This window comes from Heloderma suspectum, chromosome 1 (assembly GCF_057233095.1).
Source record: "Heloderma suspectum isolate Gila_16-S chromosome 1, 16-S_ref, whole genome shotgun sequence".
Taxonomy (NCBI): Eukaryota; Metazoa; Chordata; class Lepidosauria; order Squamata; family Helodermatidae; genus Heloderma; species Heloderma suspectum.
In genome coordinates this window covers 121483136-121510683 of record NC_139458.1, presented here as the reverse complement: position 1 = coordinate 121510683, position 27548 = coordinate 121483136, and the positions used below count along the sequence as shown (strand labels likewise).

The 27548-nt window shown below is 43.9% G+C and overlaps 2 protein-coding genes across 4 annotated transcripts in view; one reads left to right on the top strand and one right to left on the bottom strand.

Annotated features, from left to right (window-relative positions):
* Positions 1-8795, top strand: part of TSG101 (tumor susceptibility 101) — a 41658-nt gene extending 32863 nt beyond the window's left edge. Inside the window, exons 9-10 of the mRNA XM_084855183.1 lie at positions 3265-3504; positions 4919-8795. Of these exons, the coding sequence (XP_084711309.1) occupies positions 3265-3504; positions 4919-5008 (330 nt within the window). The 3' untranslated portion in view covers positions 5009-8795. The remainder of the gene's footprint in view (positions 1-3264; positions 3505-4918) is intronic.
* LDHA (lactate dehydrogenase A) lies at positions 7558-25727 on the bottom strand. 3 transcript variants are annotated; one of them, XM_084855207.1, is made up of 8 exons: positions 25543-25727; positions 15624-15758; positions 15196-15313; positions 12721-12894; positions 11540-11713; positions 10023-10140; positions 9054-9177; positions 7558-8051 (listed from the first exon to the last, which is right to left on the bottom strand). In XM_084855207.1, the coding sequence occupies exons 2-8, from the start codon at positions 15747-15749 to the stop codon at positions 7887-7889; spliced, it is 999 nt and encodes a 332-aa protein (XP_084711333.1). In that variant the 5' UTR covers positions 15750-15758; positions 25543-25727; the 3' UTR covers positions 7558-7886. The 3 variants fall into 3 exon arrangements, with proteins under 3 accessions (XP_084711333.1, XP_084711342.1, XP_084711324.1); XM_084855216.1 differs by having other exon boundaries at positions 25582-25727; XM_084855198.1 differs by having other exon boundaries at positions 25666-25727.
* Between the last annotated feature and the right edge of the window lie 1821 nt (positions 25728-27548).

Below are 27548 nucleotides of genomic sequence, written 5' to 3'. Positions count from 1 at the left end.
TTGAAAGTCCAAAGTCCCTCAATGGCTACTGAGAAAATTTAGCAGTCATGGGATAAGAGGATGAGTCCTCGTACGGATCAGTAACTGGTTAAAGAACAGGAAGCAGATAGTAGGAATAAATGGACAATTCTCAAAACAGAGAAATGTAAGAAGTGGGTTCCCCAAGAAGCTGTATTTGGACTGGTGCTTTTTAACTAGTTCATAAATTATCTGGAGTTGGATGAACAGTGAGGTGGCCAAATATGCAGATGACTTCAAATTATTCAGGGTTGTAAAAACAAAATAAGATTACGAAGAGCTCCAGAAAGATCTGTCCAAACTGGGAGAATCTGCATTAAAAAGGGCAATTGTAGTAAGTGTAAAGTAATGCACACTGGGGCAAAAATCTTAACTTCTGAGTGACTGACAAGATAAGGGATCTTGGGGTCATGGTGGGTAGCTCAGTGAAAAGATGGACCCAGCGTGCAGCAGCTGTGGAAAGGGCAAATTCCATGTTGGGGAAAGGGTTTGAAAATAAACTGCTAATTATTGTAATGCCAATATACAAATCTGTGGTGCAACTACACTTGGAATACTGTGTATAGTTCTGTTTGCCACATCTTACAAAGGATATTGTAGAGCTGGAAAAGGTGCAGAAAAGGGCAGTCAAAATGATCAGGAGGTGGAGAAACTTGTCTATGAGGAAAGAATACAGTGGGCCGGTTCACACATCACGATAAGCTATCATGGGTTGGTTGTTCACTTGCCAACTGACGTTACTCCCAACATATGATTGGGTGCACGGTGGCTTAGCATGGCTTGTTTCCCCCTCAGTCCCCCCGCTTGCTCCCTGCACATATCCTGGTGTCCTTTGCGTGGCAGAAGTAAGTGCACTGGGGGAGGGGGCCGGCAATATCTCCCACTTGGCAATGTAATCCTCACACTATTACATCTTGAAGTGGTGCTTGTCAGTGTCTTCTCCCCTTTCAGCACTTCCCTGAGTCTCCAGCAAGTCAAGAAATGGGAGATAATGGCTCCGCTATCCCATTTCGTGGCTTCTTCTTGGAGCAGTTACTCCTGGGGTTACTTCAGCTGCCATTCTCCCTCATCTCTTCTGCACATCAGTATAATTGTTTCCCTTCTTGAAATTGAGGGCATCTAAGGGGTTCACCATTTATTTTTTTTTATTTATTTATTTTCTCTCCCTCATAAGTGCGTAGGAGTGAATGACAGCTGCTATAAGAGAAGGCAGGATAAAATTCACAAGACCATTGAAGCCTGCTTGAAAGTGCTTGAAACAAAATGTTATGAATGTTTCACAAGGACATTGACATGTTGTTTCAAGCCCTTTGGCGCAGGCTTCAGTGGTCTTGTCAATTTCACCCTGCCTTCTCTTCTAGCCCATGGCATTCACTCCTGCACGCTTGGGAAGAAGCGAAATTGACAAGAACATTGAAGCCTGTATGTTTGTAAAACAATTGTAACATTTTGTTTCAAGGTTTTTTGAGCCAGACACTCCTATGTCAGCGTTCTTGTCAATTTCACCCTGCCTTCTCATATAGCAGCTGTCATTTGCTCTTGCGCACTTGCAAAGGCGCACATTTTTTTAAAAAAATCAAACATTCTAAAATTGTGAACACATTAGGGACGCTCTTTTGTGTCCTTTCTTCATGATTCCTAGAAAAAGAGGGGGAAATCATTTTGATGCTGAGAAGAGATGAGGGAGAATGGCAGCTGAAGTAACCCCAGCAGCAACTGCTCCAAGAAGGAGCTGCAAAAGGGGTGGGGGGAGCCACTACCTCCCATTTCTGGACTTGCTGGAGACTTGGAAGTGTTGAAAGGGAAGAGGACATTGACAAGTGTCTGTTTAAGACTTCATAGCGAGCGTGTTACATTGTTGTGTGGGGGATATTGTTCACTCTCTCCCTTTGATGCACTTAACTGCATTTGCATTTCTTTTCCTTTCTCGGTGCTTCTGAATTGCACAAATGAGTTCCTACTTTCATTTAGTATTGTTTTTCCCCTAGTCCTTCACAAATGTGCAGCAATTAGCCTATATATAATCACACCTTGTCAAGTTCCTTGTAACTTACCCACTTTGGTGCACCCTTTGATAGCTGTAACATACAAGGAAATTGACAAAATAGGACTACAATATTGGACAGCCAAATCTGTGCTCTTACACACTGGTGTACGATCAGGGAAATGGAAGAATATGACCGCATTTGTGCACTTCTGAGGCACCGGGAAAAAAATGGTGGCGAATGAGTGACGGTCCTTCCAAAGTGCTGTTTTGGCATTGGTGGAGGGGCTCACCAGCAAGGGAGGCTGGAGGTGGCGCTGGTGAGATTGTGGAGAGTGGCATGGTGTTTTTGTCTCTCTTGCCAAGTGGCTATATGGCTGCTTGGAACAAGCTATGGTGCCCGGTTCAGATGTCATGACAAGCCACCCTGAGAACAAGTTATCCTCAATAACCCTGCTATAAGCCATGGGTTCTCAGGTTGGCTTGTTGGTGGAAAACCCCCCACACCGAATTCGCCCACACTGATGTCACGTTAAGCCACGCTGACAGTAACATGGCTCACAACCCACTGTGGCTTATCATGATGTGCAAACCCAGTCAATTTTTGAGGCTATTAAGTTTGGCAAAGAAAGACAAGGACATTTGGGGGACATGATAGAGATGTATAAAATTATGCATTATGTGGGGAAAGATGATAGCGAGAAGTTTTTCTCCCTCTCTCATAATACTAGAATTTGGGATCACTCAATAAAGCTGAATAGTTGGAGATTCAGGAGAGATAAAAGAGACCAGTGAAACTATGAAATTTGCTTCCAGGAGATTTGGTGATGGACACCAGTTTAGGCACCTTTTAAAGGGGATTAGACAAATTCATGGAGGATAAGGCTATCAATGGCTATTACTTATGATGGCGATGTATTGCCTCCAGTATCAGGGGCTGTATGCCTCTCAAAACTAATTGCTAGGGAACACGAGTAGGAGAGTGCTGTTATATTGCTGTCCAGCTTGCAAGGGCTTCCCACAGGCATCTGTGGAAAACAGGATGCTGGACTAGATAGGCCTTTAGATAGTAGAATTGCCTTTGGTCTGATCCAACAAAGCTCTTGCGTTCTTACACTGTTTTCATATATAAATGCTTTCAAAGTATTAATCATGTCATGATATTTAGTGGTATTAAAGTGGTATTAAAATGAAATTAAATATGCTGATTAAATGGATATCAAGGTATTTTAAATAAAGATATTAACTTACACGTGTTTTAGGCTGAAGTTGACAAGAACATTGATCTCCTGAAAAAGAAAGATGAAGAACTGAGTTCTGCCTTGGAAAAAATGGAAAGTCAGTCAGAAAATAATGACATAGATGAAGTTATTATTCCCACAGCACCCCTTTACAAACAGATTCTGAACTTATATGCTGAGGAAAATGCCATCGAAGATACCATCTTTTATCTGGGTGAAGCACTGAGACGTGGAGTTATAGATCTTGATATCTTTCTAAAGGTAGGTTTGATGTAGTGAAGATGAGAAAAGTATTTGTAAGTGTGTGGTTTCCTTTTGCTTTTTTCCCACATTATAAACAAAACTGTAGTTTAGAGCCTTATCCACATGACAACTGGAAGGTACAAGCCTGCACAGTTGAGTAACTTGCTCAGCTCTCATCTCATTTTCTGTCTTCTCTTTTGTTCTATGCCCCTTCTCTTTTCTCGCATTTTATCCCTGTTCTCCACACTCTTCTATTCATCTCCTGATCTCTCCTACCAAAGCTTACAGTACTCTGTTCTGATAACTCCAGATTAATTCCCTGGTGCCATCTGTTCAAATTGTAACTTTTATGATACTTTTGGGGCTAAATGGAAGAATATATGCTTTGAGCATATATGCACAATCTGATTTCAGAGAGATGCTTTGTACAAGATTCCCCACCACCTCCCCAAATTTTGTGAAAAACTGTTATAAACTTTAAGAAGACCTTTTATTTAATCAGACATTTGGTCAGGGCCAAGCCAGTTGGTGACTTATAGCTATATAAAGTAAGTTTCCAACATTCCATCACAGTCTAATTTGTCTAAGTAAGAGAACTCCAACTGGAGCTGGCTTGATTCTCAGTGGCTCTTACTGAGTTCTGCAGAAGAAAATAAAAGCAATGTGGTCTGGGACACAGCTGAGGGGGGACAAAAACCTGGGATCACCAGAGCAAGTTCAGCAGGAATCCCTGTAATGTATGGGCCCACCGTTCACACATACTCTATCCTTCACAAATGATCGTACTAGTAAGTCTTAACATTTATCATCTATTTTTGTATACTTGTTTCTTTATATATTCTTTCTAATGAGCTGGCATACAATTTGTAATAAATAGTCAATCAGAGGCAGGCAAGTAAACATAGATTTAGGCAATGCTGAGAATACTTTTAACAATGTACTCTGATCTCTGCTTCAGTAAACTAATGAATTTCAGGCAAGATTGGTTGGTAGTAAATTGAGATTTCAAAATACTGTGAGCTTGGCATAAAAATGCTCCATGTTTAATTTTTGTTTGATACTATATGTCCTTTCCAATTTTGATTGAGTTGTAGTAGCTGTCTATGACTTTTTGAAGCTGGTTGAATGAGGAATTGATTATTTTACATGTACTTTATAAGAACCTTAAAATGTCACTGTGCGATACTAAGTCCCATTGAAATTATTGGGTTGTAAACTTAAACCCATTTTGCTAGGTACAAGTGTTCTTTCTCCAACTGTATTCATTACTTAGCAAGTTCTCTTTAAAATCAGAATCTGGAGCTGACATTCTAAATAGTCATTTCAGTAAAGGAGTTATCCTATCAGAGTTGTTCAGCTCAAATAAAAGTATATAATCTCTGTGTGACTATGCTCAGTTGATTTACCATGGCCCTGTTTTATCTCTTCTTAGCATGTCCGTCTCTTGTCTCGCAAGCAGTTCCAACTGAGGGCGCTTATGCAGAAAGCAAGAAAGACTGCTGGACTCAGTGATCTCTACTGACCCATGGTGTAGGAAAGAGTGGTATATACCAAGTGGTCATATTCTCATTTATTTTTCTTTTAATGTGTATGTGGCCAGAATAAGTTATTGCATCATTCAATTGTAAGATACTTTGAATGGGTAATATATTTTCTTTTTCTTCTCTCTTTTTTGTGAGGACTAGCTTTTATTAATGCACTTTCTATTCTCTGTAAACCTTTTGCATTGGTGGGCTGATGGCTGAATAAAATTCATTGTGTAACACTTTTTTTTCTTGTGCTGCAGACATTTGTGCAGTGAATACCACTTCTGTGCTTTAATTTAACATCTGTAGGATGCAGCTGGAAATAATTTCATCTGTGTACTGTGATTTATAATAAAAGCATAGAAGTTAGTAGAAGGATGGGTTATCCTATGTGTGTCCTATTATTCAAACATCCGTTTCACAGTCTGGTCCTTTTTGAACTTACACAGAAATGAGTCCTGCTTTGTTCAGTGGGGCTTAAATGTGCTTAGAATTGCTGTCTTACACCCAGTACCTATGGTGCCAATTCGTTGTTTTAGTCAATTAAATCACTTTGTACCAAGCGCTCTCCAAATTATCTTGCTCAGTAGTTAAGTCACCTGTTGAACACATTGTCCTTATTAGATTCCATCTTTGGTATTATAGAATTAACTGCTACAAGATGTGATGACGGCCACTGCCTTAGGTGGCCTTAAAAGGGAATTAAGACTAGACAAACTAATGGAAGATAGGGTTATCCACAGCTGCCCGCCATGCTGGCTGTTTGAAACCTCCAGATTCAGAAGCAGCATGCTTCTTGAGTACAAGTTGCTGGGAAGCAATAGTGGGAGATGGAGTTGGTGGCACTGAGGCAGAGCCCAGCCACGTTTAAGAGGTATTATTGGGTTGTATCCAGTGTTAGTCTAATTTAAGTCCCATTCATTTTAGTGGGTCTATTTGGGCAATTAAGAAATTTAATAAATAAATATTGGATACAACCCAGTAGTTCCATATTTGTCTCATGTTAGAATAGGTGGCTTATGGAAAGAATTACAGAGTGTCTCTGTTAAAATGGCCATGTGCTGAAGACTGAGACAGATTATGGGTTGTATTGGCAGATCAAATTTCCCCTTCACCCTGCAGATCCCCCAAATCTGCTTCAGAGGGTTAGGGGCCTCTCCTATTGTGTGAGTAGGGGTGTGCTCGTGTTAGATTGGATTTAGCCCTATGTTTCCTTAATGATAGCCTCATGTGGCGCAGAGTGGTAGGTGGCAGTATTGCAACTGAAACTCTTCCCATGACCTGAGTTCGATCCCAGAAGAAGCTGGGTCCCAGGTAGCCAGCTCAGGTTGACTCAGCCTTCCATCCTTCCAAGGTTGGTAAAATGAGTACCCAGCTTGCTGGGGGAAAGGTAGTCACAACTAGGGAAGGCAATGGCAAACCACCCCGTTACAGTCTGCCATGAAAACGCCAGCGAAAGCAGCGTCCCTCTAGGGGTCAGCAATGACTCGGTGCTTGCACAGGAGGAACCTTTCCTTTCGCTTCCTTAATGATCCACTTCTGCAGTATGTTTCTCTGCAGTGTTCATTATTACTAAAGACAAACTGAAAATGTCACTATTGGGCAATACCTTTATTAGGACCTAACAAAATTTTAGAAGAGTGTGAGCTTTTGAGTTCTTCAGAACTGTTCATCAGGTTCCCGAAACAGGTGATGGGAGAAGATAGAAACAAAGTCCCCAAATTAGGAAAGCTGCTGTGGCCACGTTGCAGCTTTTTAGACCAAGTCTCAAAATGGAGATTATAGGCTTAGTCACTGCTCAGTGCTGCAGATAATCAGATTACACCAAGGATTCTGGAATGAGCAATGGCTGATCCCCATTTCTGAAAACAAAGGCTAGACTGATGTGGCTAATGTTCTTTTATGAGATTTCACAGTTGCTAGGGTATAGAAAACCAGATTTTGTGGTATGCGTACTTCTTGCAAGGGATGTATTTGTAGGCATTGAGGAGGACCTGACACCAACTGGAGTTACATGACTTCCTGGCGAAAGATAGTTTGACATAGGGTAGAGTAGGGTGGTAGGAAAAAAAACTGAATTGATATCTATATCCTTTCCGGTAACGTTTAGGTACAAAGAGCTTCCCACTGTAGGCAGTGAACTCCTATTCTGCTGGGCATTAAAGCTAGTGTTGGTATAATAACACAACTGTTTTTAAGTAAGAATGGTAAGATCTAGTGTATTCTGAGTTGTTTCAAATTTTGTAATGCTTATGCCAGACTATAGGGACAGACAGAAGTAGCAGTTAATTCTTTATTTTATTGGTTGGGCTGGTACTACAGTTAGACAATTGCATCAGTTGTTGTATACAGAGGTTTTTAACTTTACATTTAAGACAGCTATTCCAGTGGAGTACAGAAGGTTCTCTTGGACAGTATGCACAAAGACTTGAAAAGCAGCTATGTCTGGAAAAATACATTTAGAGCTGCTCAGTAGTGGGGATTAAGTCATCTGTTAGCAGAGAACGTTGGCCAATGTATTTGCCAATCCTTTTTGATCACAAAATATTCTTTGGTTTTTATCTACAGTTTTTGGAAGACCAATTTTCTTATCTTCAGAAGTGAAATTATGTTTATCTGAGGAAAGGCAAGAGGGTTATTTCAGAGTGTGCTGGATCGACCGATCTAGTTCTGGCCACAGATCAAAACTGTGGAAGGTAGGAGCTGCAAGCTTCCTACTGAATAGGAAACAGCATTTTGTTCATGATTTTAGCTCTTCATGTGTGTCTAGTTGATACACATCATAAAGGAGTTGACCTATTTGAAAAGTACAACAAAACAATCCACTAAGACCCATTAAACACTAGTAAGCGGTGAAGTGATTGATCGGCAGGCTTAAAATTGAAGCTCCTTCTGGATTCCCCAGAGTGTATCTGCACTCTTCCTCAATTTGTCTTCCTCTTCAGTCTTCAGAGTCATCTTCACCACATCTGTAATGCCTGAATAGCCCAGGACACAAGGAACACTTAGAAAGACATCATCTTTTACTCCATGCATGCCCTGGGAAAAGATAATGATAAAAAAAGACAAGTCAGTGAAACAATGTCTATTTGCGTGTAGTAAATGTTTTCCCAAGGTTTGTATAATCAAAGCTATGGTTTTCCCAGTAGTAACGTATGGCTGTGAGAGCTGGAGTATAAGGAAGGCTGAGCGCCGAAGAATTGATGCTTTCGAACTGTGGTGTTGGAGAAGATTCTTACGAGTCCCCTGGACTGCAAGGAGGTCAAATCAGCCCATCCTAAAGGAAATCAACCCTGAGTGCTCATTGGAAGGACAGATACTGAAACTGAAGCTCAAATATTTTGGCCACCTAATGCGAAGAGAGAACTCCCTGGAAAAGACCCTGATGCTGGGAAAGATTGAAGGCAAAAGGAGAAGGGGACGGCAGAGGATGAGGTGACTAGATAGCATCACCGATGCAATGAATATGGACTTGAGCACTCCCCAGGAGAGAGCGCAGGACAGGAAGGCCTGGTGTGCTATGGTCCATGGGGTCATGAAGAGTCGGACACAACTTAATGACTGAACAACAACAACAAACGTTTTCCCATTAATAAGAGGAAAGCACATCCCTTGCTGGAAGAAGGTATGGAAAACATCTAGGTGGAGTGGATTTGTTAGTTCTTGCCTTCCATTCAACAAGCAGCTTATGCCTGTTATAGGCAAACATTAAGACACCTTAATGTTATAGGGTGGGATACAAATGTTTTAAATAAATACATAATAAATAAAATTAAGACCTCCCCAATTGTCTGTCCTTTGGATCAGTGTCGGTAACTTGTTAGTGCTTCTGCTGTTACCTTGGTTATACTTCCAACACAGTGACACCAACATTTGTCACTAAAAGCATGTTTTAAAAGTACTCTAGACCCTAATTAATACAGTCTGGGCTTATATCTTCAAAGATGTGTGTATCAAGTAGCAGTGTGATATGTGCTGGAAGTTTTTATCCAAGCACAAGAATCAGTAAAAGGAAGATGAGATCATGGCAAAACTACTTACCTTCACCATTGTGGAAATTGGATGCACTCTTCTTAAATTCTTCATGATGGTTTCAGCTACATCAGCCACAGAGAGACCAATTGCCCAAGATGTGTATCCCTTCAGCTTAATAACCTCATAAGCACTACAGAAGATATTAAAAAGTTAGATCTGTCAGCAAAAGCCCTGGTAATAGTCCTGCTAAAACTTTTCAGAAGTGAGGTTTGCTAAGCAACAATGTCAGGTGCCTGTCCTGTGCTTCAGTTGAGTCTTCTGCAGTTCCATACGGCATCTGCTGCAGACCTCAGGTTCTTAGAGTTATCTTTTTTCTTTTTTAAAAAAGTTGGTTACTAGTTTCCCTGGCTATAGAGATGTCACTACCTATATGGACTCTCTGTACATGGGTACCAAAACTGGTGAAGTACTTTCACTACTGTTGGAGATGCTAGCTGACATACGTAACGTGTCACTGGTGACAACAGCATTCTAAATCAGTGTTTAAGCACAGATCATTGGAGATTAAGGGGAAGGATCCAGTGTTGTGCTGTGCTAGTGGAAACCAATGCTTGTGCAACATCATTAGTGCTTGCTAATGCAACAGATTTCCTGGGTCAGTGCTATTGATTTTGCTCAAGCATTGGTTTCTGCTAGTACAACCTATTATTTATTTATTTATTTATTTCATTTCTATACCGCCCAATAGCCGAAGCTCTCTGGGCGGTTCACAAAAACTAAAGTAGCGCTTTCAGCTGGACACCACTGGATCCTTCCCTAAATTTTGGCAAAACTTTAGGCAGAATCCACTCATGTCATTCCACTTGACAGAAACAGTTCTGTCAGCTGAGCTCTTGAGGGGGAGAGATGCCCCTGCCACACAGCCCCCGCAAAATAAGCTCTGGAGGGCTGGAAAACACAGCGTGACATTGGATTTAACTATTGTGTTTTAGCCCTATATTTTTCTCAAATGCCCAGATAAGTTAAAAATGTTACCTGTCTACCACCTGCTTGTGGACCTGTTTCCAGTTCTCCTTGTCACCATCAGTTCCTAATTCAGGATGTAAGCCTTTCAGGGAGACACCGGCAACATTCACACCACTCCAGACAGGCACTGAATGAAATTCACAAGATTTTCAGTATAATTTAGGAAGTTATCCTACCCCTCAGACTATAGACTCAATGTATTCACATAGAATTGAGCTCTGCAGTTAACGCAGTGTACTCCAGCTTTACAAACAATTACTGATGAAGTAGCTGTACAGATAGGAATTTCCATGTAACTGTAAAGGGAATTAGAGGGCTGTATCCAGTGTCAGTCCTACTTAGAGTTAGTCATGACCATTCATTTCAGTGGGTCTACTCTAAATAGGACTAATATTGGAAACAACCTAGAATCTCTCAGTGAGGGAGATATTTCTAGTTAGCAATGTAGATGGGAAGTTTTGGGGAGAGAATGGCTTATTATCTGTACTCTGATAAATCCTGGCACATTAATGTTTTGAAAAGCAGCGACCTAAACATTTCAATCAAAGTTGAGTACTGTATAGCACTGAGGTTTCATTCATTTGGGCCCTCTACCGTATAACTCTTCCAAAAAAGCCTGCAAGGAAGTACCAGATCTCTTTTGGAGCACATTCACATCATTGCACTTTGTGTCTATAGACAGTTACTAGCTACTCTGAGCAAGATCTGACTTAGCATTTTAACTCCTAAATATAGGATGACAGAGGGGCAAGGCTGATGGCGTTAAAATGAAAGAAAGAAAAGCTTCTTTACACAACACCAGCATTCATCAAGGGTCCCTTACATGAAAGGATTTACTTTGAGCTGCCCTGTTAAGAGTAAAGGGTAGAATTCAGCCTGGTAGACTTTGGTCTACTTGGGTTACAGAGCTGACCTTTTCTGAACAGAACTGCCCAAGTCAAATATAGATCATCTAGTGTTACCTTCATGCAGCAAGGAAGGGTAAATTAACTTTTATATTGAGAGAGGAGTAGGAAAATTTTCTCCTGATCTGCCCAGCACACACAAGTCCGACGTTCAGCAGATGGGCTTGTTCATATCAGATGGGCAACCTTATTTTCCTTTGACCAGTCTTCCTGTTCTATTAGCATGACCAATGTGAATCCTACACTTTGTCAGTATTTTCCAAATCCCTTCCCCACCGTCCAAGAATATGGAAGGAGCCAGAATGTAATGTGGTATATGGTAGCAAAAGCTTTCCACAGTCTTGGGCACCATCTTTTGCAAAGGATTGCAAAAAGAGTGTTTTCCAGAATGATGATCTTGTTTACACTAGTGCAGCTTTCCACAACCTGGTGCCCTCCAGATGTGTTAAACTGCAGTATTTCATTCATCATGCTGACTGGGGATGATGGGAATTGTCCAACACATCTGGAGGGCACCTCCAGGTTAATTAATTTTGCATTAATGATTTGCAAGTGCATAATTAATGTGTTACCAGCTGGCAGAAAAAGGACTTTGTGTGAGAAGGAAGGTCCCATGCGTACCGCTGGAGTCTCCGTGCTCTCCAACAATCCAGCCATGGCAGCTGAGAGGGTGGATACCCAGCCTTTCACCCATCAGGTGGCGGAAACGAGCAGAGTCTAGATTGCAACCACTTCCAATCACACGGTGCTTAGGAAAGCCACTGATCTTCCATGCCACATAAGTCAGAATATCCACTGTTAATAAGAAAAACTCATTGGTTATCAAACTGCTGTCATATCAAGGACACAGAAGGGCAGTTCACATGTAACGGCTGACAAATTGTGGGTTAACTTTGAGTTGTTTAACCCCTAAACAGCCCAGAGTGTCTCGGTTAGGATGTCACGGGCGTTTTGTAGGTTGTTTATTGAAACCAGAAATGCGATGCATGCTCTGCGCATCCCTGCAAATCATTGGTGACTTGCAAACCAGGTCAAGAATGGTGAAGTCTGGGTTCCTACTTGGAATCAACAGCTCTTGTCCACATACCTCTGACCTTTCTTTCTATTAAAGAAAGGTCAGAACACTGAAAGGCTGCTCAAGGGGCAACTCCCCCTCCCCAGAAAATAAAACTAGGAAGAATGGAATAACCTGGCTGGAATCCTGAGCAAGGAGCCCTCCACATTGCAATATTTTATTACAGGTTCCCCTTGTATAATCATAATATAACCCTGCCATTAATCCATGATTTCAGATCCTGGTTAACATGTTATCATTAACATTTCAGTGCCAGCATTTCACTTAAATATTACTGTGACAGGAGTAGGGGGAATTTACTCCCAAGAGGGAAAGGGGTGGGAACACATGAACATTCCCAAGGATGGCCTCCAGTCTCTGAGGAAGGCCCTAATATATTTGCATCAGCCCTGCCAGAGATTTGCAGATGTGGACTGAAATGAATTCAAGGGTTTATCAGCCATTATGAACATTTGTGAGTAGTAGAAGCAAGGGGTTAGATCCAAATTTAAACATACTTTGAGTAGACCCATTGAAATCAATGGGGCTTAAGGTAGTCATGACTAACTTGATTCCCATGGGTCTACTCAAAGTATGACTAAATCTGGATCCAAACCAAGATTTTCATAGTTAAGGGGAAACTTGGAATTCCTTTAGAAAATTGTTGGTTTTCCTTCTTTAGGCAACCTCATGAAGCACAGGAGGACAAATGACAGTCCATAAGCAGTCAGAACAGGGTACAACCAACCTGGATTGGAAACAACAAGCAGCTTGCAGTCAGGGCTGTACTTGACAACATTGGGAATGATGAATTTAAAGATGTTCACGTTGCGTTGAACCAGATTAAGGCGAGACTCGCCTTCTTGTTGACGAGCTCCAGCAGTGATGATGACCAGTTTAGAGTGTGCAGTCACAGCATAGTCTGCCAAAAAAAGAAAAGAAAAAAGGTTGCATTAGTTCCAAATACATTTTACAATGTGCAAATAAGAACCCATAAAACATCATGAGAAACAAGGCAGACAGGAATCACATTAGGCCTGTAGCCGAAGAGTGACAAATATGAAACTTAAGTTACCAGGGTGGGTTGGGGGAAAGGGACTGTGAACTGCACAGAAGCAATGAGTGTTCTAGAAAATGTGGAGTTTTGTATAGATTCCACTGAGTTGTAGAAGCTGCCCACATGTTTCCAAGTGTTTATTTCCATCATCAAGAGCAAGAGTGGTGAACATGTGTCCTTGCAGTTGCTGGTGGACTGCAACTCCCATCAGCCAATGTTGAGAGATTATGGGAGTAAGTCCAACGACATTGGGAGGGCTACATGTTCCCCATCCCTGATCAAGAGGGACTAGAAAGTTGTTTCCAAAACACTGTCTAAAGATTTCCATGGTTCCTAGAAGCTGCATGTTTCCATGCTAAAAGAGCGTTTGGGAAAGTGACAGCAAAATGGCTGCTCACTCTGAAGCACCCTTGTACGTGCAGCTACTATGACTTCAGGCATAAACACTCCGAACAATTCTTGGATTCCTTTACATAATCACTTGTAATAACCAGGAATTGTACTGCCTTCTCTAAAAGGGACTTCCTGTGAAACTTTGCTTTTAATTAGCCCCCCTTTATAAATATAGACAAGAACACAACAAATCCAATCGGTTTTGTGCAAAGGGTGGGCCTCTTCTGGAGCTACGGTTTTCAGTGGTCTTGCTCTGGAAAGAGGGTGGAAGCAGCAGTCATGACTAAGCCAAGACACAGCTCTCTGCTTTGATGGAAATGTCATTAAGAAGGGGAAAACAATCATTAAGTGCTATATTCGTGTACTGTTAACTAAACTGTTATCACAGACAGGGCTGTGGTCAGGAAAGGAAGCAGAGGAACTCCATCAGCTTGCTCTGGGATAGCAATTACAGCAGGAGAAACAAAAGGCTATACTTTAGCAACAATGTCAAGATCTTTACATTTTTGACTTGGGACAATGAAAAGAAGCCCGATTTTGTTGCTTCTCATTTTGGTTTTTACTTATTTGCATATTTTTCAAAATGCATTTTTTTTATAATATTGGAAAATTAGTTTTTCTATGCAATCTCATGCCAATAGAGTGACCGCATAAAAATCTTAATGATCCTTACATAAATACACGTAACCTTTCTTTCAATATGCCAATTCAATAGTATTGGTTGGACAAGACAAAAACTCAATTGCGAAAATAGGCTGGTTGAATTACCTATTCTGACTGGTGAAAATGCGAGTGAGAGAGCGGGGGCAGGGGGGAATGCAAGGGTGAAAAAGCATGCCAATTCAGCCAACAGAAAGCAACAACAGCGGCTGAATCCAGGATTATACCTATTGCCACAATCTTGCAAACTTACTGGATTGGAACCAGACTTAAGAGTAGACCCACTGAAACCAACTTAAGTCTCACTGATTTCAATGGGTCTACCCAAAGTATGACTAAGTCTGGATCCAACCCACCCACTTTCCCAGAATTGTGGCAATGGGTATATTGGCCATGAATCCGACTCTCATTGTTACCTTTGATCAAGCCTTTGCTGCTTTTCAAAGCAGGGCAACTTACAGCACGCAAACATCCAGTAGTTGCAACACCAACTCCCTGATGTTCTCGGTATAGATCTGCAGCCCAGCTACTGGTCTGAAGTCATAGTAGCTGCTCTCAATAACCAACTGCCCTCAATTCATCACTAGCACACTGAATTGTCATAAGACAGGCAAGATCAAGTAACACCATGTTCAGGGATGTTGAGGCAAGAATGGGATCATCTCAACTTCCACAGGCAAAGGCCATTCCCTTCAGTGAAAAACCGGATGTTGTCTTGTTACTATAATCAAATGTCTGAAATAAATGATCGTCTGTACAGCATACAGCAAGGGTGGACAGATGAGAGATCTGGATCTACTGGTAGATCTCTGGGTGATTTGCAGTAGATGGGCAAAGATTTCAGACTCCCAACTGTCTAACAATAGCAGAAACAAAATGACTCCCCTGCCCTAAACTTTGCTGCCAAGACAGATGTGTGTGTTGAAGGACTGTGAGCGCCACTCAGTTCTGGTTCTCCAAGAGAATTCCTGTGTTCAGAATACTTTAATCTGAAGCGCAATTCTTCTGCACCAGGCTCCGGTTGATGGATCTCAGGCTTCTCATAAAAAAATAAAAGTAGATCTTACAAGCCTACAGTCTGCCCACTTCTGACATAAAGAAATAAATAGTAACCTTTGCCAGAGACAATCTTTGGTGTTCGAAGAAAGAGGCTGCCATGCTGAAGGTCCAGCATCTCTCCCTTCAGCTTGTCCTCCACAACATCAACAAGGGCAAGTTCATCAGCCAAATCCTACAAAAGGCCAAGAGTAAAGAGAAAATGTCAACCACTGACTTTTACTGACCTGACTTTTGTGGCTCTAGCAGAGGCCTGCACAACCTGACACCCACCAAGCCAAATGCTGGCTTGTATGGCAAGGGAAATACCAGGCTGGGAATAGTTACTGTGTGTGCACCATCTTGAAGACCATTATAGGGTACATTTATGTCAACACAAACTCATGCCTTGGAAACAGAGTAGTGATCTGTTTTGAATGGAACTGTAACAGACATGAAGCATGGCAATTTGGACTTGTACAACACATGGCGCAAAACCTACATACCTTCATCAAAATGCTTATGGCACAAGCCATGCCAACTGCACCAACCCCAACCACGGTGATCTTGTTGTGAGCATGGGGGTGCTCATCTTTGTGAACATTTTCAATCAGCTTTTCCTTGAGAGACATCTTGTAATGCTGGTAGAGAGTGGGGGAGAAATCACAAGAATCCATCATTTCATTATCATCACTTGATGTATTGTGCTGTTGTGGTATATTAGAACAGTCCATTTCTAGTATGGATCCCATCATCCAGATATCTCATCTATCCTCCCCCCCCCACCCCCACACACAGCTAATTGTGCAAACTTGCAAAAACCTTAATTTTGCTTTTTGAAAAAACATTTAGATTTTAGCAGATTCCTCTACGTTTTTGCAAGGACTGTGGATGTAACAAAACAAAGGTACCTGAGCTAGATCTGGGGTGGGTAGAAGGTAGATCTCCAGATGTTTTGCACTTCAACTCCCAGAAGCCCCTGCCAGCATGACCAATGGTCAGGAATGCTGGAGGGTGAAGTTCAAAACATCTGGACATCTACTTTCTGCCCTCCACTGAGCTGGAGTTTAGGGACATAAGCCCTATCATAGGCCATTCGAAGCTGCATCCCAATGTCCCACTCTTTCCTTTCTAAGCCTTCAAAACACTTTAGGATGGATCCAGACTTGATTAATTTAACAGGTCAAGTTAGTTATAATTCAGGTCCCACTGAAATAGATGGGACCCAAGCCTGGATTTTCTCATTGTTGATTGTTTAAAATTGCTTAGATATACGTGAGTGTATGTGGGTGGGTGCTGTCAGTTTATATGTTTGTATGTAAATGATTTTTATACTATGTATAATATTGTATTTTTAAGTTTTTAAATATTGGTAAACTGCCCAGAGAGCTTTCACTATTGGGCAGTACAGAAATGTAATAAATAAATAAAAGTATTAATATGTCCCATCAATTTCAATGGGACCCAAGTTCAGCTAATTTCGTCTGGGTCCAACCCACTATCTGCACTTCTTTATTCATATTATCTTGTGAAACCATGGTAGAAACTTGGAGGGGGACTGCAAACGGAAAACAGAAGTTTTCAGGAAGCAGAGCAATGATGTTCACAATCGGCACTACACCATATCTTATCAGGAGATCTGGGAAGAGTAGCGCATATCAGGAGCGATGTCATGCAGCACAGTTTGATCAGTACACATTCAGGCACAAAGTCTAAGTTGCAACTGAGAAACTAAAGGACACAGATTCATCCAAACAGAAGTAGTGAGAGCAGTTCATTGTTTGTCATTGGTAAAGTGCATTGTGCATGCATGGATTATGAAACTGGCACAGTGCAACAGACTGCTTGATGTTAAAGTCCAGGAGTTTTGCTGAGTTATAAAGCCAGTCCTGTTCCAGGGTCCAACCTGATACAACCTTGCCTGGTAAATGAACTCCGCTGCACTAGCAGCCCTGGATACTAATTAAGCCAGCAAGGACTCCCTAAGCCTCTACAATCCATAAATGGGAGCTGGTGGAGACACAAGTTATTTTTTTAAAACTAGGATACATATAAAAAAAACCAGGCCTACCAAATGCGAGCCAAAAGGGGGCTATGAAGTCAGAGAGGGGGAAAAGATACAGACTGGAGGGCAGGAACCTACAAATTGCAATGCTTGGAATAAATAAAGCCAAGCTTTCCCCCCTAATATCAGAGTATTCATTTGGTCAGCACACATCATCTTGGGCGGACAATTTCAGCAAGAGCATGCCTGAAACACAAAATGAGTTAGCGTTACCCTGATCTCCAGTGCCAAAATGGTGAGATTATATAAAATAACCGCCTTCTCAAGCTCAGTCCAAGGCTCACATTTGTAATTGGCCAGAGTCGCCCAGACTTGCAAATTTCAAGGCTTGTCTTGTGACTCATCTGAAGTTCAAGACATTCAAACCAGCAACAGTAACGCACCCATGCATAAACATGGGCCTTGGCTTAAGCTTTGAAGCAGAGGCTGAAAATCAATTTGCTTGTATGGTTTCCAAGAAACTCGAGCCAAAGAATGTATTGTTTTATCTATAGCAGGGATGGGGAATGTGTGGCTCTCCAGATGTTATTGGACTGCAGCTCCCATCATCCCTCAATACTGGCTACATTGGCTAGAGCTGCTGGGAGTTGTAGTCCAACAACATCTGGAGGGCAACACATTCCCCACCCTGGTCTATAGGAACCAGGCTCAGCCCTCTGAACTCAAATAATAAGAGAGCCAATGTGGTGTAGTGGCTAGAGTGCGGGACTGGGATGACCTGGGTTCTAGTCCCCACACAGCAATGAAGCTCACTGGGTGACTTTGGGCCAGTCACTGAATCTCAGCATAACCTACTGCAGAACATGGGTATTGGGCTGAAGTTACAGGAAGCCAGATTCCAGCTGAACATCAGGAAAAACTTTCTGACTGTTAGAGCAGTACAACAATGGAACCAATTCCCTGGGGAGGTGGTGGGCTCTCCCACCCTGGAGGCATTCAAGATGAGGCTGGACAGCCATCTGTCAGGGATGCTCTGACCAGGATTCTTGCATTGAGCAAGGGGTTGGACTTGATGGTCTTATAGGCCCCTTCCAACCCTGTTCTATGATTCTACCTCACAGGGTTGTTGTGAGGATAAAACGGAGGAGGATCATGTAATCCATCTTGGGTTCCTTGGAGGAAAAAAGGCAGTATATCAATGTAATAATAAATATAAATAAGTTATTGGGGATAAAATTAGGCCTGCCAACTGAGCTTCGCTTACTCCTGCTTTCTAGACACAACATGTGTTAAACCAAATTATGTCTGCATCTGGAGATTGCTGAAACAACAGGGGGCTGTTTGATGAACTGCTTTTCAGGAAGGTGATGCAAATATTTAACGGCAATATTTGTTCAGCTATTAAACATGTTTTAGGAAAAGTTCTCTGTACATATTCTACCAAACTTAGATGCTGTGGCCACAGTTGCAGGAGCCAGAGGCACAAGGCTTGAACTGAAAACTGGTAGTGCAACAGACAGAAATACTCAGGATGCCAAAGGCACCCCCAGGGCTGATGCAGGATGTCATGCTGAGTCAGAGGCCAGGGCTCACTGGACGCCAAGCAGTTAGCGGCAGCCAGGAATATTAATAGTTTGGGTGGTCCCAACAGGGGTGTGGGGTGGGGGTGCATGCCTGCCAATCCAAGGGCACAAGACAGAGAGATGGCTACCAATTTTGATGGCCTTAAAAGGGGGTTAGACAAATTCCTGGAGGAGAAGGCTATCAATGGCTACTAGGCTTGATCACCATCTGCTACCTCCAGTGCCAGAGGCAGTATGCCTATGTACACCAGTTGCTGGGGAACATGGGCGGCAGGGTGCTGTTGCATTCATGTCCTGCTTGTGGGTTTCCTGTGGCCAGCTGGTTGGCTACTGTGTGAACAGAACAGAGGACTAATGGACCCCTGGTCTGATCCAGCAGGGCTCTTCTTATGTTCTTATGGCTATGAACATGGAAGAGACAAAGGGGATGTGGTAGGAGACTGATGGCCATGGATAGACAGTGGTTAGGAAGTGCTACTAGAATCAAGGGTGTGTTAAGGACTCAGACCTCCAGTTTGTTCCAACTCAAAACCAGTAACAAAAGAGTTGCTATTCAAATCAAACTTGATGCAAGCAAACATGGAGGCTACAAGAGTGCCCATCCTCAAAATCTATATAAGGGGGCAAAGCATGGCACGAGGATGTGTGTAATGTAGTAGCGGAGGGGTAGAATGTACGCAGTGGAGTGGGGGGGGGAGTTCGAGGCAGGAGTCATGAATGTAGATTCCAGAACATTTGATAGAGATGCTGAGATGCTGACAGCCCATATCATTCAAGATGGCATTCAAAAGTTCACAGGATGGCCAGCTGTACAAAGACTGCAATCCCAAATTACAACAGTCCATATGTTCAAAATCTCCTCAGATGAAGCAGTCAATAACTGCAGCTGTGTGGACGAAGAAAATATGAGGTGCGCCAGCTCAATGCCTACTCAAAATTATTTCTCCCCTCCACCACCACCAAAGAAAAGCAGGGGGGAATCACACTAGTGTGGCCTTGAAACAATTGAGCATCGGTATGGAGTGCTCAACTCAGTATATTATATCCCTCATGCTACTGTGGCACTGGTGCTGTGGGACTGGTGCTGTGGGTTTCCTGAGCTCTTTTTGACCACCTTGCAATCCCACTTCTAGTCGCCACTTGTGGGGTTCCCTTTACCCGAGGGGGGGCCTCTCTCCCTTCTTCCAACCAATACCTATGCTCCTGCACTGGTGAGATTCTCCCCCAAATCCCTCTTTTCCACACACCCCTGGGTGACTACAGAATTCCTTGCCACCAGGTGGTCTGCCTTTCCTAGTCACCAGGTCAGGTGCTTTGGTCAGTGCCTCCCCTCACACTGCCACCTTTAGGCTCTCACCCACAACCCTCTGTTGGTGTGTTGCACTGCTTCACCACTCTCTGAATTCCTGCCACCAATAACCCTTTTAGAGATGCTCTCTTCCTTTTTTGGTAGCCCAGACCAAGCAGCCAGCCCATGGGGGTTATTCCATGAAACCCTTCTTAATAAATAAAAAGGAAACTGTCTTTTAAAATTGAAAACAAAGAAGGTTTATTTGGTACAACAGGATTGGAAATAGGAACTGGGTTGGGATGAGGAAAGGATATCAGGAATGATTATTAAAATAAGGCAACACCATAAACTGCACAGTATAACTCTGACTTTCAGTTCTATATTCAAAACCCTTCACACCTTCTCTCGCACTATCTGAGACACTCTCTCTAACCCACAGACTATCTCACTAGACGTTCTCACTTTTATCTCCCAATCTAATTGCAGAGTTATCTAGCTGTTCCCAATCTATCTTACTCCCAGACTTGTCTCCCTCACAGAAGCAATCACTCCCCCTTTTATGCCCAAGCTCTCATCCAATCACACTGCATTCCATTCTCACTCAGCCACTCCCCCTTTCTTCCACTTGCCACTGTCATTCTTGCCCACACTCTGCCAAACTCCGCCTCATGCTCACCTGTCAATCATTCCAGACACATACCAGCCACCATACATATATACAAACCTTTACTATTTACATATTGTACATGTGGAATCGCCACAGGTGCTACTTCAAATGTGTAAACTCCATATTAATCGGGGCTAGATTTTTAATTGCTACTGGATGCAGTTGCTGACTTGCTGGTTAAAGAATAAATAAACTCATACTGTATCCACCCCACCCCCTATTTGTGACTGAGCGTTTGGAAAAGTTTGTGGCACTAGATGAATTCTGCAAAAATCCATTATGATTAAAACATACACTAAAGTCTGGCACTTAGAATCTAGCCAAGCCCAGATTTCCTTTTTCTTTTTAGTACATTCGCTCACCCAAATGCAGTTGCTACAGATTCTTAATAGAACCTTGTCTTTTAAAGCAGGAAGCAGGTGAATTATTTAGGAACCTTTCCATAGAATTCAAGTTTTGTAAAAAATCCTTCATCATAAGGAATTCATCTGTTTAACTGCACGATGTAAGTCACACCATGTGTACTAAAAGCTGCTGTTTATGATCTCTACCAATAACAGTCCGAATTAACAGCAGTACAGTTCAAAGCCAGGCATGACTCACCATTACATGCCACATTTCTTTTTATTACATTGCCATTCCTTCATTGGATTAGCTATTTTATGGGCTCAAATACCTTTGTCTTGTCAAAGATGCCAGATTTCCAGCTCTCATGCAGAGTGAGAATGCATTTCTGTTGGAGGAACTGTGCCTTAGATAGTGTAACAAAGCAGGATTTCCCCAAGTTCAATTTAACACACAAAATGGTAACCAGTTAAGGCAAAGGCACAAATTAAATGTCCCACTCTTATTTCCTGCAAGCCACAAGCCGTGGTGGGTGACCCATACCCCAGCAGTTAAATTAATGGGAATGAAGCTGGGAAGCTCTAAAGTGAAGATTGCTGAAGATGGTGAAGTGGATTTTTGGAACTTCTCCTCTGATGATATACAACCATGTGGTGTAGTGGTGTGATTGTCCAACTAGGAATGAAGAAAATTGGTTCAAACCCTCACTCAGCCATGAAGCTCACTTGGTTGGGCCAGTCACTCTCTCTCAACCAAGCCTACTTCACAGGGTTCCTGTGGGGAAAAAAATAAATGGGATAACCATGCACTTGGCCCTGAGGTCCTTAGATTAAGTGTGGGGAACTATTTTCAACCCAAGGGATGCAGGCTCAGGCAGGAACCAGTTTGCCCAATCAGGGAAGGTGAGGGTGGTTGAAACTCTGAGCGGGCTTTGCTCCCACCCCTCACCTTCCCTGATTGGGCAAAGGAGGAGCTGACTGACCTGTGGCTCTAGGAGCACTCCTTGAGGCTGTGGCTCAGTGGGGAGCCATTCTCCTGCCTTTCCCCCTTCTCAGAGGGGGGCAGAGCTTCAGGGAGGGGGCATGGCCTTGGTGGGCTGGGTGAACATTGCCTTAGAGGCAAAGTGGGGTAAAAACTATTAAATAAGCTTGATTAAATCAAGAAGAGAATCACCCCTGCATCCATTCTCTGTGGAACATGTTGATTTGCCAATAGTGGAAAAAGAAAGCGAGACCTGCAAGTGCATCCAACGGTGTACATTACTTCTGCCATCATACGAAGTGTACTTAGGGTGTCATTTTTACTGTCAGAATATTTGTGACAGAAACTAATTGCAGCATTCTCTCTGCAGCTATGACATTTTATATACATCCTTTGTGTATAACCAGTTCCTCCTCCAACCATGCATCCATGGTGACGTCAACAGTCTCTGGGCGCCAATTTTCAAAGCAACATGCTTCCATTGCCCCATGGGGCGAAGGGCACATGGACGCACTCTGACATAAAACTGCACTTGCATGGGGCAGGCAAAGAACTGGAATGTAAAGGGACTTGACATGCATGGTGCTTGGAAAGACGTGTGTTGTGCCTATCTGGATGTATACATTTTTATGTGGGAGAAGAAAGGAAGGGTGGTAGTGAGAGGTGCAAAGCCTCTTTCAGCCAGAGGGCCAAATTCCATGTCAGACAAGCTCTCGAGGGCCACATCCCAGTGGTTGGCAGAGCTGAAGGCAAAAAGAGGTAGGGCCAAAAATACCAGTGTACTGTAGTGTAAAACCTCCCCCTGCCAGTTCCTAAGCCTTCAGAGGCATTTCAACCTTTCAGAATGGGGAAAAAACTGCAGAAAAGCCAGGAAACCACCAAGTGTTCCATGGTCAGGGAGGGGGGCATGGAGAAGGGGGCATGGCCATCTGGGGAATCCCAGAGGGCCGGATTTGGCCCCTGGGCCTCAGGTACTCCACCCCTGGTGGTAGATCATGCTCCTGTGAGCACTGCAGAAGAAAAATCAATCACAGAATATTCTCAGAACTTGGTAGTACAACGCACTGTCTCACTGGCAACCTCATCGATGACATCCCTCGCCAAGGCTGGATCACTGGTCTAAAGGGCCACAGTACTTTGCACTACTGCATAAAGCTCAATTCACAAAACCAAACAAGCACATTAAGAACGCACAGACAGATGTTGATATATATATTGGAAATCCATGTAAGCTGGAACCTGATGTGTGATGAAAACAAACCACAACTCAGCCCACGTTTACAGAGCCCCATTACCACAACAGTGGTGCCAAAAGTTGTTTCAGCAACAGCATGGCAAATGCATCCAGAGCTGCAAGCTGGCTACCCAGAAAACAATCACATTATCACTTCCCCATCTGCATGCATCCACTCAACCTTCAGAGCTCATTTAACCAACACCTGGGTCTGTGTGGCAACAACTTCAAATTGATCTGTGTCATCTCTGCCTGAGGCTAGCTGTATGCTGCCAAAGCCAGGGGCGCCATCAGGCCAAGGTTTTGGGGCAGAAGTTGAGGGCCACACTCGGCAGATGAATAGGAGGGCCCCCAAAGCAGGACAGGGCTGGCCTAGCACAGTTTGAAGTACCATTTGAAGAGCAGGGCCTGTAAGACCATTAAGTCCAGAATATAAAATTCCCCAGCTGTACCACTGGCCATAGCCATTTGCAAGGTCAGTGCGGTGTGGATGAATAGTGTTGACTTCGACCAGGATTCAAATTCCTCCTCCTCTATGAAGCTCATTGGGTGATCTTGGGCATGTCACTGTCTCTCAGCCTATCTTACAGGGTAATTATGACAAAATCACAGGGGAGGCCCTTGCAGAAAGGCAAGATAGACAGGTAATAAATAAAAGGGCACTTCTGTAGGCATTATGAAAAACCTGAGTAAATTTTTTTTTTTGTGGATTTAGAAAGCTTGTTCTTCTGCATGGCCATGGCTGCACACAACCTGCTGGCATTTGAAACATGTGCCCAGACAACTGTGTGAATTGGCCCCCATAGTCAGTATTCCTGTTTGGTCCCGCAAATTGCCCCTAACTACTCTGCTGGAAATCTGGAAAGACAGGACAAACTGGGGGAAATTGACACTCATCCTGCAAGCCTGGCTCAGTCTCGCCTTGCAAAAAAACTGGAGCAAAGGGATTTATCGCACATGGGATTTTCTCTGGGAGTCTTATACAGGGAAGGTAGTCATGCTGTCCAAAAATAAAAATTGAAAATAAAAATACTAAAATCCATGTTGGCATACTACCTTTATTAGGTCATCTCAAAGGTCACAAAATACTGTGCATGCTTTTGAGTTCTTCAGAACTCTTCATCAGGCAAGATGGTTAAAAAAATACACCCCCTCCCTCAGGGAATGGAGGGAGAAAAAGGAGGCGGATGCTGAAGCCATGGAGTCTGCATGTGGTGACAGTCTTAAGACAGAAAGTGGGAGGGGGCCGCAGACCTGCCAATTAGGATTTACCAGGTAGAGCAGCCTCTCCATCTACAACTCCCCGCGTAGATAGGGATGTTGGGAGTTGTAGTCCATCCCATCTGGAGGGCACCAGGTTGGGGAAGACTGAGGTAGAGATGGTTTCAGCTTGCGCCTGGGATTCTTACAGCAGCCGTTAGGAACGAGGCAGCAATTCTTCCCGCAGCCGCTTTGCTTACGCCTCCTCCCGGCAACGCAACGGCCGCGTTCCACTTTTCTCTGTGGCGGTGATTGCAGCGGATACTGCAGCGCCGAGGGGCCCGGAGCGGAGCCCCCAAAGCAAGCCCACGTTGCCTCTCCCCGCACCCCACCCCGGTCCTCGGAGGGATGGCGGGAGCCCGCGCGATCCCTCTGGGCGCATCCGTTCACCTAGAGCTCCTCCTGACGGCCATCAGCACATTCCAGGAGATCACACGCTCTTCCTCCCCCTCCGACCCATACAAACCCCGGGGCACCGAAAGGCAGAAAACTCTACCATACAAAGTAACATTCCCCCAGCCCCGCTCAAGGTTACTCAGGGTACCCCCACATTTCGCATCGACAGCGGACTCTCTACAGGGAGGCGGAGCATCACTTTACGCAGCCGCCGCTTCCCTCCACCTCTCACGTTACATAACCAAAGGGTCAAAAAAGTATCGCGGCAGCCCACCCGCTCTTCCTGCAAAACAATGTCCTCGGAACAGGGGCGGAGGAGCCGGAGAGGGGGATCGTGGCCACCCCCCCCCCCGTCTCCTCCAACTCAGACAATCACCTAGAGCAGCCTTCCCCAAGCTGGTGCCCTGCAGCTGTGCTGGACTACAATTCCCATTGTTTCCAGCCAGCATGGCCATCTCCTCCAAATCACACGATCGCCTAGAGCAGCCTTCCCCAACCTGGTGCCCTCCAGATGTGCTGGACTCCAACGCCCAGCATCCCCAGCCAGCCATGCTGAATTCATTGCAACGGGTCTCCTCTAAGTGGGGTTCATTGCAACGGGTCTCCTCTAAGTGGGACTAACGCTGGATACAAGGCAAAGGATCCCGCTTCGCGTCCACCCACCAAGCAGCGGGGTCTCTTCTTCGAGGGGCTGAACTTTACCCAAGGCGCGGCTGCTCTTCGCGCGTCTCACCCAGCCCGCTCCGCTCCGCTTCGCCCCGCTCGCCCGCAGAGGCGCGCCCCTACCTGGCAGCCCTAGCAAAGCTTCTGCCGACGGACGCCTCCTCCAATTGCCGCTGCAGTACCGCGCGGGGCGGGAGGCGGCGGGCCTTTAAATAGGGATCCCGCGCGTGACGTCAGGGGGGCGGTCGGCGGCGCTGGCCTGGCGGCCCGGGGCGCCGTGGGACGTGCTGGCCAGCACGTCGAGGGGAGCGCGGGCTGCAGCGCGCCTCCGACGCAGCCGCCGCCGCACATGCCCCGGGCCCTCGGGTAGGCAGGGGAGGACGTGGGTCCGAAGCGTGCTGCCTCACAGTCATATGGAGCCGCTGGAGGGCAGCAGGGAGATCAAGCAGCCTGGCAAGGAGAGAGACGATGATTGCAAAAAGCATATCCAGCCTCTCCTTGCGGCAGTATTTTCGCACCATCACAGCCTGATACGCTGTCCAGTGGAGCGCAGTAGCGTAGAGCTAAAGCAGACAGTGCTTTAAATCCATATCTAGCAGCTACGCCTCCCCCGCCCCCATATTTTTACTCTAGGGTAGGCGCAGGGCCCCGATCCAGACTGGGACCCTAGCTGCGAGGGAGGGGGCGTTTAGGATCCGGATTGGGATACCTGCACCTACTCTAAAGTAAAAAAAGAGGTACCTGCTAGATGCGGATTTAAAGTAATGTCTTCAGGGTCACGCGATAAATTAAGCACACTTGTTAAAAAGCTTGCTGAATTTTTCCATGCTTGTTTTGAAGGGAAACAGCTAATTGCCAGTTGATGCTGTAAATAATAAAAAGCAAGTGCTTCTCCTTTCTTGCTCACCTTCTCTGGGAGGCATTTTCCAGGGAGGCTTTGTAGGGGCCTTTCTCCCCCTTTCCAGCCTCTGCTGCAGGGAAAGGAAGGAGAGGTTGCCTTCCCCCCCCCCTTTTTTTTTTTTTTTACCATTTACTGTTTGACAGCAACAGCTGCTGACTGGTTGCTTTTCCGTCAAAATAAAAATGGCAGCATTAAACACACTTTTCTATTAAAAAAAAAAGTGCTTAAGGCTGCAATCCTATGCAGGGCTGGCTAGGGAATTCTGGGAGTTGTAGGAGTTTTCTCTGTCTAAACATGCATAGGATTGCAGCCTAAGATAATGTGTAGTAGGTTGCACTCCTGTAGACCCTTACTTGGAAGTAAGCCCCATTGAACAGTGAGACTTACATCTGAGCAAACATGCATAAGTTGGGGCAGTCAAGTTGAGGTAAATATATGCAGCCTTACTTGTTGGAATAAGAAAGTACATATTTTTACATGTGTGAAGCATGTATTTAATTTTATTGTATTTTAAAATATCCATCATTGGCAGAGAAAATGGTCAGGATATATTTGACAGCATATATTTTATCCTAACTTACATATATCTTATGAAACTTTGAATTCTGAAAAATCAAACAAACCTGACATTATTGTATCAACAGGCATTGGTAAACATATTTTACATATTTAGTATTTCTTATTTTCTAGAATCAATATGTGAGCAATTATGTATCCTAAAACACTGTAGTTTACTGAGTGGATCTATTGATGTTGCTGTGCAGTGGTTCTATTTCCAGGTAGAAACGTGTGTTACTTTGTGCTCTCCACAGCATCAACAAATGGTCCAGGCTTTATTGGAAGTTACCAATGCATGCTGATTTGCTTATCTTTATTGCACTTTATATACAGTGGAGGTGAGGAATAGATTTAAGGGATTAGACCTGATAGACAGAGTGCCTGAGGAACTATGGACAGAGGTCCGTAACATTGTTCAGGAGGCAGCAACTCAATCCATCCCAAAGAAAAAGAAATGCAAGAAAGCAAAGTGTCTGTCTGATGAGGCTTTACAAGTAGCTGAGGAAAGAAGGGAAGCAAAAAGCAAGGGAGAAAGGGGAAGATATAC

Coding starts and splice junctions, on each gene's coding strand:
- LDHA (XM_084855207.1), bottom strand. CDS start 15,749: ATGTCTCTCAAGGAAAAGCTGATTGAAAATGTTCACAAAGATGAGCAC. Junction 15,314..15,623: donor CCATAAGCATTTTGATGAAG/GTATGTAGGTTT, acceptor GGCCTTTTGTAG/GATTTGGCTGATGAACTTGC. Junction 12,895..15,195: donor AAAGATTGTCTCTGGCAAAG/GTTACTATTTAT, acceptor TTTTTTTGGCAG/ACTATGCTGTGACTGCACAC.